The 19,095-nt window shown below is 41.1% G+C and overlaps 2 protein-coding genes across 3 annotated transcripts in view; both read left to right on the forward strand.

The window, feature by feature from the left end:
- Positions 1-14,848, forward strand: part of abat (4-aminobutyrate aminotransferase) — a 28,628-nt gene extending 13,780 nt beyond the window's left edge. For both annotated transcript variants that reach the window (XM_030409683.1, XM_030409684.1), the window contains exons 3-16: positions 1,205-1,302; positions 1,402-1,431; positions 2,524-2,641; positions 3,964-4,013; positions 4,509-4,589; positions 5,835-5,927; positions 6,234-6,296; positions 6,393-6,456; positions 6,648-6,796; positions 7,105-7,242; positions 10,008-10,175; positions 10,309-10,455; positions 11,122-11,233; positions 11,653-14,848. In XM_030409683.1, coding sequence (XP_030265543.1) covers positions 1,205-1,302; positions 1,402-1,431; positions 2,524-2,641; positions 3,964-4,013; positions 4,509-4,589; positions 5,835-5,927; positions 6,234-6,296; positions 6,393-6,456; positions 6,648-6,796; positions 7,105-7,242; positions 10,008-10,175; positions 10,309-10,455; positions 11,122-11,233; positions 11,653-11,774 — 1,433 coding nt within the window. In that variant the 3' untranslated portion in view covers positions 11,775-14,848. The remainder of the gene's footprint in view (positions 1-1,204; positions 1,303-1,401; positions 1,432-2,523; positions 2,642-3,963; positions 4,014-4,508; positions 4,590-5,834; positions 5,928-6,233; positions 6,297-6,392; positions 6,457-6,647; positions 6,797-7,104; positions 7,243-10,007; positions 10,176-10,308; positions 10,456-11,121; positions 11,234-11,652) is intronic.
- Positions 14,849-17,978: 3,130 nt separating this feature from the next.
- On the forward strand, positions 17,979-18,872 carry LOC115577211 (gamma-crystallin S-like). The gene is made up of 3 exons (XM_030410163.1): positions 17,979-17,987; positions 18,232-18,474; positions 18,600-18,872. Exons 1-3 carry the CDS (start codon positions 17,979-17,981, stop codon positions 18,870-18,872), a joined length of 525 nt encoding a protein of 174 aa, XP_030266023.1.
- The last annotated feature ends 223 nt before the right edge of the window (positions 18,873-19,095 follow it).

The following is a 19,095-nucleotide window of genomic DNA, read 5'->3' on the forward strand; positions in this document are numbered from 1 at the left end:
TAATCGATTTGGATAAGATGTTCTAGTTCAATTCAAGAACGTAGTGGACATCGTTAGCTAGACTGGTTGTTAACGAGCACTTTCACTGAGCCTCTCTTGGTTCGCGCACATTCTGTTAAGAAGCAAGTCGGCTGGTCCAAGGTCTGCTGGTGCTCTGTTACGCATCCTAGGAGTACAGCTTTCAAATCACGCCAACCTCTAACATCTGACAGTACATAAACATACTTTTATTAAAAATGTGTTTTTTTCAAATTGGTCTCATAATATTTTAATATTTTTGAGATTCTGGGTTTTTTGTTTTTCATGAGCTGTAAGTTGTAATCATCAAAACAAAAAAGGCTTGAAATATTTTACTTTATGTGTAATGAATCTAGAATATATGACCATTTTCACTTTTTAAATGTAACTTTTACATGACAAAATCAAATGAGTGGAAGACATACTACTTTGTCACAAAAAACATTAATGGAGTTTGGTTCTATAACAGCTTAATTCTAGGTCTAGGTCCATTTCACTGAAGATATATATATATATATATATTCCTCAGATTAATGATATATTGTTGTGCAGATGCATTTTGTTGTGCACTTAAAAAAGCCTTCTACAACTACTGCAGCTATATCCGTCCACACGTGTAATGTTTTTACAGATGGTTTGACCCTTTTTATCAGTGGGGAGTAATTAGGTAGGGGACTGTACGGAAGAGGATTAGGGCCACATGTGAATTTTTTTTTTTAGTTCTGACTTTAAAGTCAGAATTCTGACTTTTTTCTCAGAATTCTGACTTTTTTCTCAGAATTCTGACTTTAAAGTCAGAACTAAAAAAAAAATTCACATGTGGCCCTAATCCTCTTCCGTAGGACTGCTACGATTCCTGAATGATGTTTCTTTTAATTTGCATCTGGAGGAACTTCTACAGCAACTACAAACACATTGTTTCCATTAATAATGGTTTGGATGTAGCCAAGTCCCTGTAAAGATGTGGGCCAACAGTCTCTGATTTCCTGGTGCTGAGTGAGCCTGCATCCTATGTCATCCATTTTGTTTTCCTGTGATGGGACTGAAGTAGGCTTGGTAGAGGAATAGTCTTAGGTCCAAGCTCATTGATCCTACCACAATTTTCTTTCCGATGTTGATGGCTGCCGTAAGTAATGCGTGCCTCGGTGCCACTTATATTTGACCTGTTTTCTGTGATTTCCTCCAGGATGCAGGTATGTCAGCAAGGCGGCACCGAAGACCCAGTTGGAGTATGACTATGACGGACCCTCCATGAAAACTTCCGTCCCTGGACCACGATCCCAGGTAACAGAGACGCACACCAATCAGTACATTCTCTTCCTTCTGCAGGTAATACTGAGTGTAAGTAACAACTTCTAACGCTTTTTCCGATTTTGTTTGTAGGCGCTGACAAAACAGCTGGGAGAGATCCAGGTGAGGGGTGTGTGTGTGTGTGTGTCTGTGTGTGTGTGTGTGTGTGTGTGTGTGTGTGTGTGTGTGTGTGTGTGTGTGTGTGTGTGTGAGATTGGAACACGCCAACCACCTTTCAATTGGACAATTAAAAAAAAAAGTTATTACCATCTGCTCTCCACCATCCTGGTGCTGATGCAGACAGCTGATACCAAACGCACACTTGGCTAGCTAACCGCCAAATTAGCCCGAGCGACAGCACTTTAACTGTGAGAACAAGATAACAGAGAGTGATAAGACCATATACTGAGACTGTACATAATGTTAGTCAGTACAAGCCAACATTGAGAGGATATGCTCTCTTCAGCGCACCGCTGATGAACTGTTGGCAGAGGAACCGTCTTAGGTCCAAGCTCATCGATCCTAGCTCTGATCCCAGCTGTCCTACCTCTCTTGCTGATGGAAGAGAAAACAGCAAAGTTACAGAAAACAAAATGTTCCGTAAGATGGAACAAACGACGTTCCTCTCACCAACACACTCGGCTATCTAATGCTAATCGATGTTACTCCGACCCGTGCTACTACCGCAGTTGACCTGCATCAGCGAGAATGATTATGATGATTTAAAACTTGGATCGTGGTCACACATGACTTTGTTGATATAAATACTTGACCTGCGCGTGTGCAAATCACCGTAAGATAACTACAACTACATTTAGAAAGACAGAAGCCAGGTATTATAAGGTGTTTAGTCATCAATGTAATTATTAACATCTCTACACATTTCTTTATTCTTCTGCTGCACATTAGAATAATCTTCCCTTCAAGCCTGAAATGGATTCTGTGTGAGTGCATCTTAAAGTAGCCTTGAAAATATAGTTTCTCAGCTGGAACATATTGACTGTGCCACTACATTGTTGTATGTCTGTTTTGTCTTGACTGGTGTTGTGGTTTCAGGTTCTTCATGTACAGTTATTTAAATTAGTTAATTAGGCTTTGTGTTTGTACCTGTGATTATTGTAGCTATTGCTCTGTATAGTTCTTCTGTATTTTGTTTAAATAAAGGATTCAATTCTGCTGTATGCTGCTTTTAATACAGAACATGTCTCTTCCCAGAACGTTGGTGCGGTCAACTTCTTCTGTAACTATGAGGAGAGCAGAGGGAACTACCTGGTGGACGTGGACAACAACCGCATGCTGGATGTCTACACTCAGATCTCGTCCATCCCAATTGGTTAGTAGTAAATGTCAGTAACACATTTTGCATGAGTGGTCAGTGTGACTAAAAGCTTGTGTCACAATAGATGCAAATCATCCAAAATGTGATGCAAATTGTCAGCTGGTAATACTGGAAAATTAATTTAGAGACTGTTCATAGGCTGGACAGGAATGTCTGATTTTGGCCGATTCGGGGAATTAACAATTGTGTAAGTATTAAGTTCATTGTGAACATCATACGTTGGCAATGACAGAACAAAACCGATGATTAATCTTTGCTGATTATATAAGTACAAGGAAATGCAGAGAGTTGGATGAGAAGATGGATGCAGTTATAATGTCATCACAGCTTCTGCCAGCAGCTGAATAGTTTAGCTATACATAGTGACTGGAGACAGGGAGGTAAGGGGTATCCGTCTCTGTCAAAGGTAGGCTGAATGTGCGTACGCTGCTGTTCCACTATTCCTCAGTGACAAATGGTGCAGCCTTTCTCCAGCACTGACACAGTGCTGTGGAGATTAGTTAATTAAATGCTTTAAAAGAACTGCAGAGAACATCCAGCATCAATTAGTTTAGGTTCACAACAAAATAGCTGTCTGAGGTTTTATGACGTAAATAAAATAAAAGTAACAAAACAAGTAACACGACAGTTTTTATTTCCTACAGATTCTTCAGAATAAAAGTCCCCCATCATTCAGTTATTTAGAAAGCTTTTACTATGAAGCAGCAAAATAAGGAAATGCTGGACTCTTACCAGCAGTAATTTGACTAGACTCCCGAAACGGCAAAAAGGGAGCATGATGAAACAGTAAAGTAACCCAGTTAAAACCACAGAGATGCAGTAAGAAGCTAGTTCTTCTTTAAAAATGTCTCTCTCCGGCAGGGCAACAGTTTCACGGTGGCCATGCCTCCTCAGTTTGGTCATTGCCCTCAAAAGAATGTCATGCCCTGCAGCCACAGCGGCCTTGATGCCCTCCCACACTGCTTCAGTGTTGGTTTGTCTGGTGCGAAGTGGCATGCAGTGCAGCACAAGTGTCCTTGCTAGTTTCAGACTGATGCAGTAAAAATTATAGCTGAAGAGGAAACTCTCCATAGGGGAAAAGAAATAATCTTTTAGCTTCTGAAATAAATACTGATTGCCAGCTGAAACTTTACTTGGGTTAAGCACATTGAGCACATTTTGAATATTGGTATAAAGGTATAAAGGAAAAAGTGCATATGCTCTGCTTCAGAATGTAAAACCAGAGCCTGTTGACGTCTACACATCATCCATTGGTACAGTTGTTCAGTCAGACATTTTCTCTTCTCCTTCCCCACTCCCCTTATGTCCTCCCTCAGGCTACAACCACCCCGCCCTCCTCAAACTGATGGCCAATCCCAACCATCTGGTAGGTTATCTTCACATTCAAGCTGATTTATGTCACGTAACGGTATTATCTGGTACCCAATCTGACGAAATTGTGAATTCCTGCTTATCGCACACCGTAAGCGTATGTGAACCACAATTCTGATGTCGAGGCCTCATCGTGTTTTCTAATGAAGATGCTTCTGCTTTCAAGTGTTCACATTCCACGGCTCTTGTGTCATAGCGGCGGAAGTGTTTTCTCCAAAGTTGGCAAAGACGTCACATAGCTCACGTCTAAGAGAAGGCTGCTGCAAAATATAACAGTGATGCAAGAAGTAGTTATTGGTTGATATTATCAATAAATGGAGGTAACACTGTTTACCCTGCTAAAGCATTTAAAAAGTTGAGGGTCTGATTGAATAGGGTTTGGAGAATAAATGTTTTACACAAGTTTCAGTTGTGCAATGTCGACCAAAATGGTGTGTGTTTGCAGTTCGTGTACTCATGAATTTGCCTGTGTTTTCTGTTTGTCTTGCAGAGCACACTGGTGAACCGTCCTGCCCTGGGAATACTGCCACCTGAGAACTTTCCAGACAAACTGACCGAAAGTCTTCTTTCAGTTAGTAACAGACACTCGCACAGTTACATTTACAATGCAGACTTCAAATTACTATTAATACTAAGTAACACTGTTCATTTAGCTTTTCTTGTTGTTGTAATGTAATATTGTACGCCTATCCACAGGGGATAGCTGTGGCTGTAGGCATCATGAGGGATTTAGTAGAAACTTCCACTTGGAATTTTTGATGAACTGATTACATTTTGAAGATTTCGATTTTCGGAATTTCTTCAACTTCGGCCCAGATAAACTGATTTCAATTTGGGGGTTGTCGTGGCGACTGAAAACCAGTCGCTTGTCTAGTGCAGATGTGAGTTGGTCAAACACCAAGTTCCTTCCAACAACTGTAACAGTCCTACAACATACCATCATCACATTTTTTTTAGATACCTCCAAATAAGAAGCTACATTAGGACCCATTCACCACACTGGGAAACTGTGCCTGCACTGTACTCGACAGCACTGTTCGCCACCATTTCAACCATAAGGGATCCATCTTAATTCTGTATTCATCCCTGCAGGCCCAGTCTGTGTTGTTCCGATGCAACATTTAGGAAGGCTTGTGTAGAAGAGCTTGGGTGCTGAAATCACAGATGATACATGGAAGGCAATTCTAAAAAACATACTCAGCAGTTCCATAGATATCAGACACCGGCTCATACAATTCAGGATTGTACATAGACGTAACCACACTGCCTAGGCCGTCTCATTCTGCACTCTACTAGCTAAAGGCCTCATTCTACAACAATGGAAATCTGAGTCTAGCCTCACCAATGGCTGAGAGAGCTTGGAAATGTGATTTCCTATGGAACGCCTTCGTTATGGCCTGGCCAGCAATGGAAAATGTCTTCTTTAAAATCTGGAAATCGCTTCTCGAGAAATGGTTGGCAACCCAGTAGCGGCCGTTTGGCCTGTAGATCTCAGGTCCTTTTATAGTGTGTGATAAGGCCCTGCCTATGGTATTTCACATTCACATCACTGTAGTTGCCAGTGTCAGTGTTTTTACTGAAATATAAGTCAATAAGTAAAAAGTACAATAATGCATATAAGCAGATAGCAGCCTAAGTTGTGCAAGGTCACTGGTTCTTTCTAATATTGGCTTCAGGTAATGGTTGCATATAATTCGTATCAGTTCTGGATGTTACCGGTAACTTGACTGGCGTGTGGAGGCTCATTACCAGGAGGTTGTAATCTTAGTTACTTATTAGGCTTAAACAACACTATAATCTGTCTTCCTCCTGTCAGGTGTCTCCCAGCGGAATGACTCGTGTTCAGACGATGGCCTGCGGCTCCTGCTCCAATGAAAATGCTTACAAAGCAATGTTTATCTGGTACAGGGTAAGTGAGTGCAAACTTTGACTGTGTCACATGGTCTTAAATAGTAGTAGTAGAAGGCTAAGTTCAGAAAAAACATCTGTCACAGTCACCTCTCCACCAGCTGCAACAAAACAGCTGGAACAAACTACAAAAATAATGCAGGGCAGCACACCAGCATTTATAAAAGGTAGTTGATGTGTACTGTCAAGTGCTGAGGATGTAATATTAAGGTTTGTTTCGGTCAGCTGTCTTCCTGCTTGCAAAAACAAATATCTCATCAACCAAAAGTTTATTTAGCCGTGTGAATGTGTTTGCCTTTTGCTATAGAACAAAGAGCGAGGCCACAACATGCCCTCTGATGAAGACGTCAGCACCTGCATGATAAACAAGGTGGGTGAAAGAAATCTGACTGCTCAAAATATTTTGGGGATTTCCAGTTATATTGTATTAAAAATGTATCACCCCCTTTTTTTCTTTCTGTCTCAGGCCCCAGGCTGTCCAGATCTCAGCATTTTATCTTTCAATGGAGGTTTCCACGGAAGAACCATGGGTACATGAAATAAGGAAAGAGGGGATTACACCCTTTAAGCTAGATATAGAGATATAGACATATTAGCTATATTATATCTAGATGTATTATTCGATATAGAAGTATTTAGATATATAGCTGAGGTTAATATTAAAGGCAATATTGTGAAAGTGTAGATTAACGGCTAACGCAGTGCTTTTGCTTTTTTAAAGGTTGCTTGGCGACGACACACTCCAAAGCAATCCACAAACTGGATGTGCCATCGTTCGATTGGCCAATGGCCCCATTCCCCAGATTGCAGTACCCACTAGAGGAATTTACCAGAGAGAATGCACAGGAAGAGGCTCGCTGTCTTGAGGAGGTAGGCTACTTGTGCAGATGGGTGCCAAGAGCTTTATACGTGAAATATAACTGCACCAGAAGTCGGAAAACAAAGAAAAGGCAACAAAGGTGGAATAAAGCCGGAGGCCAACAGGCACGATGCCCGGAGCCTGCATCACATGTTTGACTTCTTCACATTTGTCTAATATAATTTGCTCTGTCTTTGTAAATATTAACATGGTGCTCTTTCAATGTGTGCAGAAAATATTGCCAGCATTTATTACTTAATAAATTACTTTACTTTTTCTACATATAAAGATATTTGTGTGTGTGTGTGTTCGTCTCCAGACGGAGGACGTGATTGTGAAGTGGAGGCAGAAGGGGAACCCTGTGGCAGGGATTGTAATTGAACCGATCCAGGCTGAAGGTGGAGATAACCACGCCTCCCCAGACTTCTTTAAAGGCCTCCGCAACATTGCACGCAAGGTAAGAGTTATTACTGTGGCAATAGTAATAGTTCCTGTGAAAGGCAAAAGCAACTCTAATGTATGCTGCTTTATTAGCCTCAAACACCACCGTGTTAACACGAAATGCGTCAAGTATTCCTAGTAATAACTTATGATAGATCCCCTTTGGCAAAAGAACATCTTAAAATAGAATAATAATTGGATAATCAAAACAATATCAGACTGTATTATTTTATACAACAGTGTAATCTGCCTCTGAATGCAGAGTGAGCTTGTTGCGCTCTGGTGGTTGCAACAATTTCAGAATACTTTGAAGTGTTTCTTCTTCTTCTTCTTCTTCAGTTGATGATTACTGATCATACTCTCTCACATTGGTAATAAGGGATAATGTCCCCTCTGGAGGCTACTTAAAAACAGGGGAGATACATTTTTGGACTCTATGTGTGGGCCATATCCAATTTTTTTATATTGTTAAGTCTTCCCTCAATTTTCCAGCTGTATACAGTGTTAACACCAGCTGATTAAAAATCATATTGACAGTTCCCTCAAAGCCCTCCAAGTGCTGGTACACCATTTCCATGTTATTATGTAACTTGCTACTTTTTAGTGACTCTCCCTTTTCATTCGATCTGAACCCAAAATGCTACCAAATGACAGCAGTTGCACTTTTTAGACAGTCGGACCCGTTTGCGTTTGCCGTACGCCAATGGCCCACGCGGCAGTGAGCATGTATACTGACCACGTATGCTTTTGTGTCTGTGTGAATGGCGGTGGTGAGCAGATTGCCAGCTCTACTTTCCCATCTTCAACACACCTACCCTGTATGGATGTATATTTATTTATATATATTTGATATGACCTTAGTCATATTAATGGTGTTGTCTGCATAACGGTGGTAAGAGAATCCATGCGATGTAATTGCAGAGCCTAGTGATTTAGTGTATAGTGGAAACAGAAGTGGTTGTAGTTCTGAGCCCTGAGGCACACCAGTTTCCACAAAGCAGGGTTCGGACACGGTGCCCTTGCACAAGTCAGAGCCTGTATGTGGATATTTGGCTTCCAACGACATATTTTCAAGCCATAGATCCAGCCCCCGTTTAGCCACTGACACTGGATAAGGTGTTGTCTGGACACGAGAAATAACATTTACATACCTTCACAAAATGAGGTACAATCCAAGCAACAGTAGATAATGGGATCGAGAATAAGTGCCTCAATACTATATTTTCATTTTTCCCTTGAGGCTTAAAATAGGGACGGGACAAGTTTTTGGATTTACTGTCCAGGAGGGAGATTTTTTAAATTTGTAAATAACAAACACAAGGATATGCACACAGGAGCATCCAGATAGACAGATATCGTATAGACAATATGGAGAAAAAGAAGAAAAGTATTTTATGAATGTTTCTGATGATTTGTTATTTCTGTAATAGACGTCCTATTAGTCAGGTGTGTACCCGTCTACTTCCAAACTTTGTCATCTAAGGATTGCTAAAGTCACCGCTGACAATTTAAAGGTACACTGTGTAATATATCGAGCATTTAGCGGCATCTAGCGGTGAGATTCTAGATTGCAACACTCGCGCTTGCTCGCCCCTCCCTCACAGTAGACCTTGGCGAAGCTCCAGGAGCTACGGTGGCTCTCATGGGCCTGAAACGAATTTTCTAAATTATGGACTCATTCACAACAGTGTTTAATATTTCTACTAATTCAAGTGTTGAGGTAAAGAGGTATTTTAAGATTTAATCTTTAAAACTATAGGTTATTAATAAAAAATAAAAAAAGAACACTATGAAAAGGCTTTTTCAGTTCTAACTAACTGGAGGAGAGTGGCAGGTTTTTAAACTCTCCTTCAGATGTCAGTGGACAGCAGAGTCTTGACCTGAGGAGTTGGCCCTCCTGTGTTGTGCCTTATTGGTTTGCATGCCTCCAGATTTTTCCCCCTCAGTTCAAAGGGACGTAGTGCAGCAGTTGGTCAGCGCTCCTGTCATTCGAATGCCCACTGAGCGTTGTGTTGGCCCCCTTGCTTCCAAAATATATTGTAAAGTGAATAACACCTGTAATAAAGACCAATTGTGAAATGTTTCAAAATGTGGATGAGGTTCCCAGCTGAAAGTCTGAATCAGTAGTTAAGTTTTGAAAATGCTTGAAAAAGTGTAGGAAATTTGGGATTTAAAAAAAATAATCCGCATTCATTTCAGTGGGTCAGAAACTGCAGAAAACGTTGAATATTTCCGAGACTATGAATGACATCAGTGAGAAAAGTAATAGCATAATGGTGCTAATTGAGACAAATATTTTGACGTTTGAATGGAGTTAATATTAAAGATTTGGAAGGAGTTGGTGTTGCCTACAGCATTCACAACATATGTCTTTGTGCCTGCAGCATTCACAACATATGTCTAAATGCCTACAGCAGTAACAACACATGGACAGGAACAGCACAGCTCTGTAGCGAGTGATTAAAACCACACAGAACATCTTTAGCACCCACTTACAGAGCATGAGTGATATCCTTGCACTGAGACGTCTGCACAGAGCTGAAAAGATCTTAGAAGATAACACCCACTCCAGCCACAGTCCACTCAATTCATGTATTTTCTTTTCACCTTTCCTCGCTGAAACGTGTCCAGTTGCCCAGGATACAGCACTTGGAATCACCGTGACCAGAATGACTGACAGCCTTCATCAACATCTGCCCCTTCCTCCCACTTGCACTCCTGGTCTGTCTACCTCTGTCATTTTCCTTCATGTCTCACTCTGATAACCTTTTCTCCATCCAGCATGGCTGTGCTTTCCACGTCGATGAAGTCCAGACCGGCGGAGGGGCCACAGGAAAGTACTGGGCCCATGAGCACTGGGGCATGGATGACCCTGCAGACATTGTCTCCTTCAGCAAGAAGCTTCTGACTGGTGGCTACTACCACAAGGATGAATTACAGGCAGATAAGGTTCTGATCCAGCTTTTCTTTGTTTATTCACTCATATACACCGATCAGCCGCACTTTTAAATGTTCAAATATGTTGATAAGATCTTTGTCTTTTTTAACTGACAGGTCTAACTGTTGTCAATTTCCTTTTCAGCCGTACAGGATTTTTAACACATGGATGGGTGACCCTTCAAAGAACTTGTTACTGGCTGAGGTTCTCAATGTGATTCGCAGAGAAAACCTTCTGGAGGAGGTGACCCGCTCTGGGAAAGCCTTGCTTAACGGCCTCTATGATCTGCAGGTAGTGTATCTTCAACTTTACAGTTGCACACCTACACAGTTTGCTTTACTAGGTGCTAAGTTTTGGGAATTTGAAGTCATCAGTTGCTTTGCTTTCGACCATCCAAAAAGTTACCTACTTCAGCTAATCGTCAATACGACATGACTAACGCAATGTATACTCTATGTGTAGCTTCTTCGCCTCATTTTGACTCAAGAATGAGTCAAGAATGAGTCTTTCTGTCAGCATCAGTCTTCATAAACCCACAATATATCGTGCATGGAGGTTGTTTGTTGTGCACTATGATAATGTCATGTGCCATGAGAGTAAGAGTCTGTCAACCCTCACAATCTTACCTAACCCTCAGAAGTAGAACCCTTGATATACCTTTGCCACAATCGATTTTCTATTTGGAAAGGAAGATCATAAAATAAAAGGTTTATCACTCAATGTGAAAAAAATATAGAATTTATAGAAGGCTAGGCTCAGATTTTGCCATACTATTTATACTATGGTAGCATTTCCTCTCTCTAGGTGTATAAAACTATTGTGGCCCAGGTTGTGAGTCAAGGATCATATTTTGATATTCTCAATCATGCACACTGTTACTTAGAGGACTTGGATAATTTTTGACATGATTATGACCTAAATGTGCTTCAACTTGAACACCATGCATCTGGTCCCCAGGCTCAGTACCCCGGCATATTAAGCCGAGCTCGGGGACAGGGGACCTTCTGTGCAATCGATATCTGTGATGACGCAACGCGTAACAGCATCCTGCTCAAAGCCAGAGACAAAGGTATGAATTACATCACCATTCATTGTTTCCTTCCTATTTGCCTTTTATTCATGTATAATGGCACCCTCATTTTTTAGTGGTTTAGAATGTTGACAGTCATGGTTCGGCCCTGCTGTGAGGACGCACTGGCAACTAATGAGCATTTATATATTCATTGTTGTTTGTTTAAACGACTGTGTAGGACAGGGATGCACATTTTACATAACCAATTTGACCCGTGGACTGAGGCAGCAAAATGTTGTCCTCTCTCCAAGTCAAAGCCCAGATCCAAAATACTGTCATCTATAATGATATCAAGCACAAAAGCATCCTTCATTTGATGCCGCTCCATTCAGACAATACATTCAGAGGGTCAAATCTAAAAGTGTTTGCATGCTCACTGAACCGTGTGTACATTTATATGTATTTGTCATTGATAGGTGTCCTCCTGGGAGGCTGTGGGGATCGATCGATCCGTTTCCGTCCTGCTCTGATTTTCAAGGAGTACCACGTTCACATCTTCCTCAACATCTTCAATGACGTACTGGCCGAGCACAAATAAATCTCAACCCTGAAGGAATCTGACACTAAATGAGCCTCAGTTAATCCAGAATAGTAGGAGAGAAGCTCAAGAGAGTCCATCTCACGATAAGCACAATCCATACAATAACTCGCACAGAAATCCTTTACAACGTCTGTTTCAAGATTCAGGGCCAGATGAGTTTATAAGAATGAAGACAGACCAATAATTCCCTGCTTAGCTAGAAGTGTAATATTCTCTTACCTTTGCTGCCGTAAAGATGTTCTGGTGACATGGTTTATTTAAAATAAATAAAAATTGAAATGATTCAACTCTATAATCTTTCTAATCTGGGTTCAATTCTGATATGTCAAGACTGACTATCCATCACTTCTGCAAACCCTAGCACTTTCTGTGTCACAGTTTTACTGCCTGACATTCAGAGGCGTGGAACCAGGTTAAAATGTAGGTCTGCTCCTTTAACAGATGCACCATCAGACACATGTAAATAAGATTTCCAAGATTATTAACCACTCGTAATGGCTCAGAACAAAGTCTTGAGTACATCTTATTTTAGAACTCAAATCCCAACATCCCACAGTCACTGGAGTGATTAAAGTGTGAGATAAAAAAAAGGAAGCCAAGACACCGGCCTGCATGTCATTTAATGCTGTCCATTAGAAATGTCCTTGTTCTGCTTCTGACTTTTGTATTTCTCTGAACTGGAATGTCTTTTCATCTTGAAATGTTGTAGCCCAGAAAAATGTGAATCTTTAAATTTGACCATGAAAATGTCAATTAAATGCATGTCAGTTAAATGTGCCATTTATTTTTTATCTTTTTAATGGCCCAAATAAGAGCAGCAATTGGTTACCTTAATTAAGCAAAAACTCTGAACACATTCTCTTTACTCTTGAACAAGAGCTTAATTTCAGTTTATTAATTTATTCCTGAAAAAACGTATTAACCTTTCATTTTCATGGCTCCCTTGGTTCTGATTTCAGTGTTGCCACTGTGTTGTCTCTAATGTGTTTCTATACGCGGGAGTGCTAGAGTTTAAATGAAGCAAAGTGTGAAACTGATCATTTTCACTTTGCATCATGTTCACTGTTGTCATATAGACAAGCACAGTGGCCCCTAAGCCTGTCCACGGGACATCATGTGATGCCGTGCAACGCTTCCCGGCTTTCATGCCTGACCAGAACAGGCTATACCCTCCGTCAACCACAGACACACTGTAGTGGTGGTGGAGCCCCATTCATTCCTATGAAAGCTGCTCAGTGGCGTTTTGAAGCCAAAATGGCGTCTTCCAGCTATAAAATTACCCAGATCTTCCGCTTTGTCGGGCACACTAAAGACTTTTGTGACTGAGCCAGCTAGCTTCCGGTTTAGCACCCGGTTTACTTGAATAAAAATGTCATGATTTGTTCTTGTGGTTCTACACTGTCCCAATTTTATTGGACCAAATGGCTCAACTATGATAGTCAATCAAGTCATTTCAGGGCTGTGACGCACAAAAAGAATTATCCATTGTTTTACAGCTGCTTCTTCCACAATGTAATGGTAAAAAGCCAGTGTGTCCCGTGATGTAACTACATGGTTTGGCCACTATGAAAGTTTGCTTCAAAGCCTTAAACTCTTCCCGCTGCACTGGGATTTGGAACTGGACAAACTGGCCAACAGCTGTTTCATAGATTACAAAAGAGGCTCGGTGCCAGGCCAGAAATGAGCCATGCAGTGGTAGGATTGGTCTTTATTTTAACTCTACAATGTCAATTGTCTAAATTTTATAGAGTGGCATGTGGTTGGCTCTGAGCGACACAACCCCCATGAAGTGTTTCGCCTCACTGTCATAATTTCAGCCATTCGATCCATTAACATTTGGAAAGTCTTGGAAGAGCTGCACCATTTAAATAATTTTATCCTCATTCTAGTTAGCCAGGCGCTAAACAGGAAGTTAGCAAGCTCAGTCGGTCGAAGTCCCTTGCGCACAAGCTCAATGGGATACACAATGCGGAAGAGCCCCGGCCGGAAGTCCGGCGCTTTTTGGTTTCATGCGCTACTGATCAGCTTTCATAGGAATGAATGTGGTTTTGCCTCGAGGGCTGTGTCCAGTACTTAAAGGTCCATGGTACTTTCAGACCAAATCCAGTGGTCCGGTGGTGTGTGTTGTGTTGGGAACCACCACTGATCAGTTTTGCCGAAAGGCGAGGCTGCTATGTTGGTATGCTACTAGCATGCTGGTCTTACAAGTGACCGTTTTTCCTCATTGACTAGCCTTTACGCCGCACTACCGGATATGGTCTGAAACCACCCTTAGGCTATTGGAAGCATTTTGAGAGCATATTTTAGAAATCCAAGAATGAAATCTGATTGGTTTAGCAAATGCCTATCTAGTTTTTTCCCCCACCCCCGGTAAAGAGCAGCAAGCGGCCGCTTCACCTGAGCTTTATAGGATCCATCCCAAACTGTCTCCCATGCAGTGGATGACAGAGACCCAAACAGGGCAAGCACAAACTATAAGTAAGTTGCTGACTTGATCATTGAGCACAGGCCCATTGAACAGGATGCTCTATGTGAATAGATGTTAATAGAGCACTAAACCCTTTCAGTGTCTGAGTGTTCCATGGAGCTTTTAGGCAAGTGTTAGGAATGTGTCGCACTTAAAGATGTACCATATTGATTTAGTTTTTGCTTATTAACAAAAAAATCTAATATATATACATGTGTATGAATATATTTACATCTTACTACATTCATGTCGCAGAAATGATATTCAGTGAGCCTAATGTAAAGTATTTGTTATAAATAGTTTACAGTGTCTCTCTGTTCTTCTTTCATGAAGTATACGTAGTCCTAAACATGCATCTTAATGAAGATTTAACAAAGTAAGTGGTTCGGTTGTAGGATGTCACGGTGGAGCAATATAATGTTGATGATGACAACAGTGCCTGTCTCCTTGTTGTCAGTATTCATGAGTATCCATGATGACCTTTAACCATTTTTCACATTAACTATTTGCATTTGTTATCTGAGATAGATGATTATTGGTGTAATTTTAAATGGCTCAATGTTGTAAATCATGTACTGTGATAAATAAATGAAGTTTTAAATAAGTTCATTTTTTTTTTTTTTTTTACATTTTTGGCCATTTAGCCAACGCTTTTGTCCAATTATACATACATTCATACACTGATGGTGGTTGCTGCCATGCAAGGTGCCGACCAGCACACCAGGACATGCAAACCAGGGGAATTGAACCAGCAACCTTCTGATAACAAGACACTCGCTCTACCCCTGAGCTACAGCTACCCAGAGTCTTACCCTAGTTCCACTTATCAGCTATTTCCAGACTTTGAATTACATAACAAATAAGAAATATAATTTAGTAATTTAAGCATATTTGCAATCTGTAAATATAACTTGTGACAAATCAGATTTAGAGTGATCATTCGAATATTGTGTTGCTGACTCGTGCAAGACAGGAAAGTGTACACTTTCAGTTTCATCCACTTCTTTACAACCCTCATTTACAGATGGCTAAGATGGTAACACTTGTCAGTTTATTATAAGAACGTACGTATAACAACATAATAAGATAATCACCTTTTGAAAGATGACACTGTGAGCTGCATCACATCGCACTGATTTTTAGAGACTTTGGACCCCCTGCTGGTGGTGGAAGGGGATGTACCAGCAACAACAGAGATGCCATTTCTTGGTCACAGGCTGAGGACCAAAAGTTACAAGAATGAACTGAAAACTCTTCAAATTTCATCCATGTATTGCTTATACTCATCCCTGATCAAATTTCATCTCAAAAGTGCTCTCGCTCCTATATAGTATATAGTCTACATATAGTCACGAAATTTGAATGAATTAACCGTAGTTGCAAATAGCAAATGCTATACATCGAGATCACTCCCTGGGGGACTTTCTGCTGGCTGCACCAAGCGACGCAGCTCTGGTGCTGAAGTGAGACACTTGGCATCTTTCATGACATTTGGCTTGAAGAACAATTTTTCTGAAGCAGCCTGGAGGATGTCTCATCATCCAGTGGGAGGGTGAAGTCTTGTTCCATCTTCAGGAAGGAAGATGTTAAACTACTACGACAGGAAACACTTTCAAATATTGAGCAATACTAAACATCTCTTTCCAAACTTACCAGTCCTTTTATGTCTAGGAAACATGGCCTCTTGACAATCATCTCCTCCCAGCTGCCTCAGAACATTAACAGTCTGTTGGACGTTTGCACCCCCTGATGAAAAGTCAGTGGAGCCGTTTGGTGATTGTGGAGATCCTCGACGAATCTCCTTCTGGGCTGTTTTCAGATGCCAAGAAAAGTGTTTCTGAAATTAAAAAAGTTAATAAATGTGTTGTCATGCTCTCAGAGAATTCAAATGGCACTGTTTTGCACACAGCTTTATGCCACAAACGTGTCATGCAAGCAATAATGATGATATGATATTGGCTTTCTTGGTATATGGATCCTTGAGGGAGGGGAACAGTGTCACTATGCCAAGCAGAAACTCTCGTCCATTTTCTATCACTCTCCCTCTTCTGCTTGGACAGTTTCCAGTTGTTGCACTGTTGGGGGATTGTGACTGGGGGAAACTATGCCTCCTCCTGGTTTGGTGGCACAATGACAGACGCTCTTTCTCTGTGCTGCAATTTGACCTTTAATTTAGGAAAATTGAAAAATCCAGCCTGGTGGCAGGTTGAATAGTAGGGTGAAGGTAAAGATTATAGGGAACCAGTCCTCACACAGATGGTCTCATTTCTCTACAGACGTCGCACAATCAGTATTTACATTCATATTTCTCTTCCAGTACATCACAGAGGCAAATCTTGTAGTTTATACTCCCTGAATTTGTCTGACAGCTTTAGGCACTAACTACTTTTAAGATTACATATTTTCTACAGATTTGGTGTTTTTTTTTCTTTTATTTGTTTTTTTGTTATTAGCTGTCATATTAAATGTTCTTTATGTTTGGCAAAATTCTCCTTGTTTTTAAACTTAATGAAGCTATTTTTATCTGAAAACAGACTGTTCCTGTGTTGGAGTAGGGTGGAGATGATGGTGCAGGTTGTATTGGGGTTTGTAACTTTTTTTTAGTTGTTCATTTTGTTGCCTATGTTGCACTTTATGTTGCGTTGTGATTTCTTCTAAATTGACAACTTCATAATACCTGAACACTCCCCCATGTACCTTTTTATCCATGTAGGTTCAAGGAATAGACATGTCATGCAACATTGTTTTGTGATGAATTTAACTGTAAAGAATGTGCATCTTATTATTCATCATTTTGACATTATTTATTTTATGACCATGATTGTTATTTGTTTTTCTCCTTTTTTTTTTTTTTTAAGTTTATTTTACTCCTTCTTTTGCTTGTTACTGTCAGGTTTGTTTTATTTTTCTTAAGATGTCGACTTAATCTTGTTTGCAGTGTTTATATTTACACGCTGGTTGTGCAATAATAAATTGACAACTTCACTCAAAAGTTCCATTAATAACTATGATCCTCATATTAGTCATATTCTTTGTCTATTTACTGTTTTTTGTGAACATAATGCGTTCAGAATGACTGGGACTGGATCCAGTGATCTCCAGTTATACGTCACGGACTTTATGATAGTGTAGATAGATTGATGGTTTGTAGTGTTTACAGCTTGTAAGGTCCTTGCAAACTTATGTACTAGCTGGGAGTAGAGCTTGAGCAGTGTTTTCAGGTGGAAAGCTCGGATATACCGTGTAAAGCGTTGTTGTTGTCCTTAAAGACAAGCAGCTATTGCATTGATCGGCTGGCAGTCAACGCAACTTGAACACATTAGCCTGTGTCAGCCCCTGTTCAGCTCAGCTCAGCACTGCAATAATCAAAAGTTTTTTAGTGCTACACTTAACATTCACACAATGATCAAGTACAGGTCCACAATATGTGTGTTTTATGCCCGAGCGTGTTTGTGCATATCTCTTAGTGAGCAGTGCGCTCACAGTTTGCTGTAAAAGGTTCATCAGAGGCGGAGGGTCTTTATGCAGAGTAATCCCACAGTTTCTTTCTGGAAAACAGGACTAGCAATGGAACCACTGACTCAAATTTTGGATCTCATTCTCATGACAAAGCATTTGTCTCAGCTGATAGAGCGCTGTGAAGGTATAAAAGAGAACGAGGGCACGTATGAGCACCCACAGTATTTACAGTACCTAGCAGAGACATAGTCAGAGGAGAGCAGCGCGGGGCAACGATGGGCAGGGTGAGTAGAGGCGAAAGATTGTTTAGCGTACCGTGTATGAGCGATGAGTGGACCGTTATACCGAAAACTAGATGCTAAGAAATTTGCGTGTAATGTAATGTGAGTTACAGAACTGTGGCTTTTGGTTTCCGGTTTCCCACCTTGATGGGGGATGTTGGACAGACAAGCATTTTATAGCCAAGTATGCATTTAAAACCAAACAAAATGAATAAAACAGGAGTAAAACTTGTGTACCGTCGTCTAGATCATCTTCTATGAGGACAAGAACTTCCAGGGTCGCAGGTATGAATGTGACAGCGACTGCTCAGACTTCCACTCCTACCTGAGTCGTTGTAACTCCGCCCGGGTGGAGAGCGGGACCTGGGTGATCTATGAGAGACCAAACTACATGGGCTACCAGTATGTCCTGTCCAGAGGCGAGTACCCCAACTACCAGAGCTGGATTGGCCTCAACGACAGAGTCAGCTCCTGCAAAATGATTCACTTTGTAAGCCTTTAAAACATGCTGCATTTGTAGAAGTTGTGTGTCCAGGACCCTTCTCTCTTCCTATGCACCACATGTCTCTAATCCCTCTGTCCCTTTCTGTCCCCAATGCCTTCAACCTTCTCCAGTCCAGTGGAGATCCTTACAAGATCCAGCTGTACGTCAAAGGAGACTTTTCCGGTCAGGTGTTTGAAGCTACTGAGGACTGTCCCTCTGTGCTCGACAAGTTCCACTGGAGGGAGGTTCACTCCTGCAGGGTCGTGGGAGGATGGTGGGTCTTCTACGAGCACCCTAACTACAAGGGTCGCCAGTACCTGCTGGAGAAGGGCGAGTACCGCAAGCCGGTGGACTGGGGCGCTTTCTGCCCCACTGTACAGTCTTTTAGAAGGCTAACTGAGTAGACACCTTTTCTTGCATTTTCATTGGCTGCTGATTAACTCCCGATTGACACGAGAGACCAACATACAGCAGCAGCCACGACTTCAATAAAACTGAATGTCCAGGAAATACGTGGTTGTGTCATCACTGTGTATGACTGTCTGATTGTACAGGTGCAAAAAATGCTGTTCATAAGGGACTGCGATCTTGAGATTAGCACCTTTTTAGGTGAAAACCCTGGGAAGA

The sequence above is a fragment of the Sparus aurata genome, chromosome 24, assembly GCF_900880675.1.
Source record: "Sparus aurata chromosome 24, fSpaAur1.1, whole genome shotgun sequence".
NCBI classification, from domain to species: domain Eukaryota; kingdom Metazoa; phylum Chordata; class Actinopteri; order Spariformes; family Sparidae; genus Sparus; species Sparus aurata.

Excerpts from the sequence above, each read along its gene's own strand:
- LOC115577211 (XM_030410163.1), top strand. Across the intron at positions 18,475-18,599 it reads CCTGCAAAATGATTCACTTT|TCCAGTGGAGATCCTTACAA; the intron begins GTAAGCCTTTAA and ends AACCTTCTCCAG.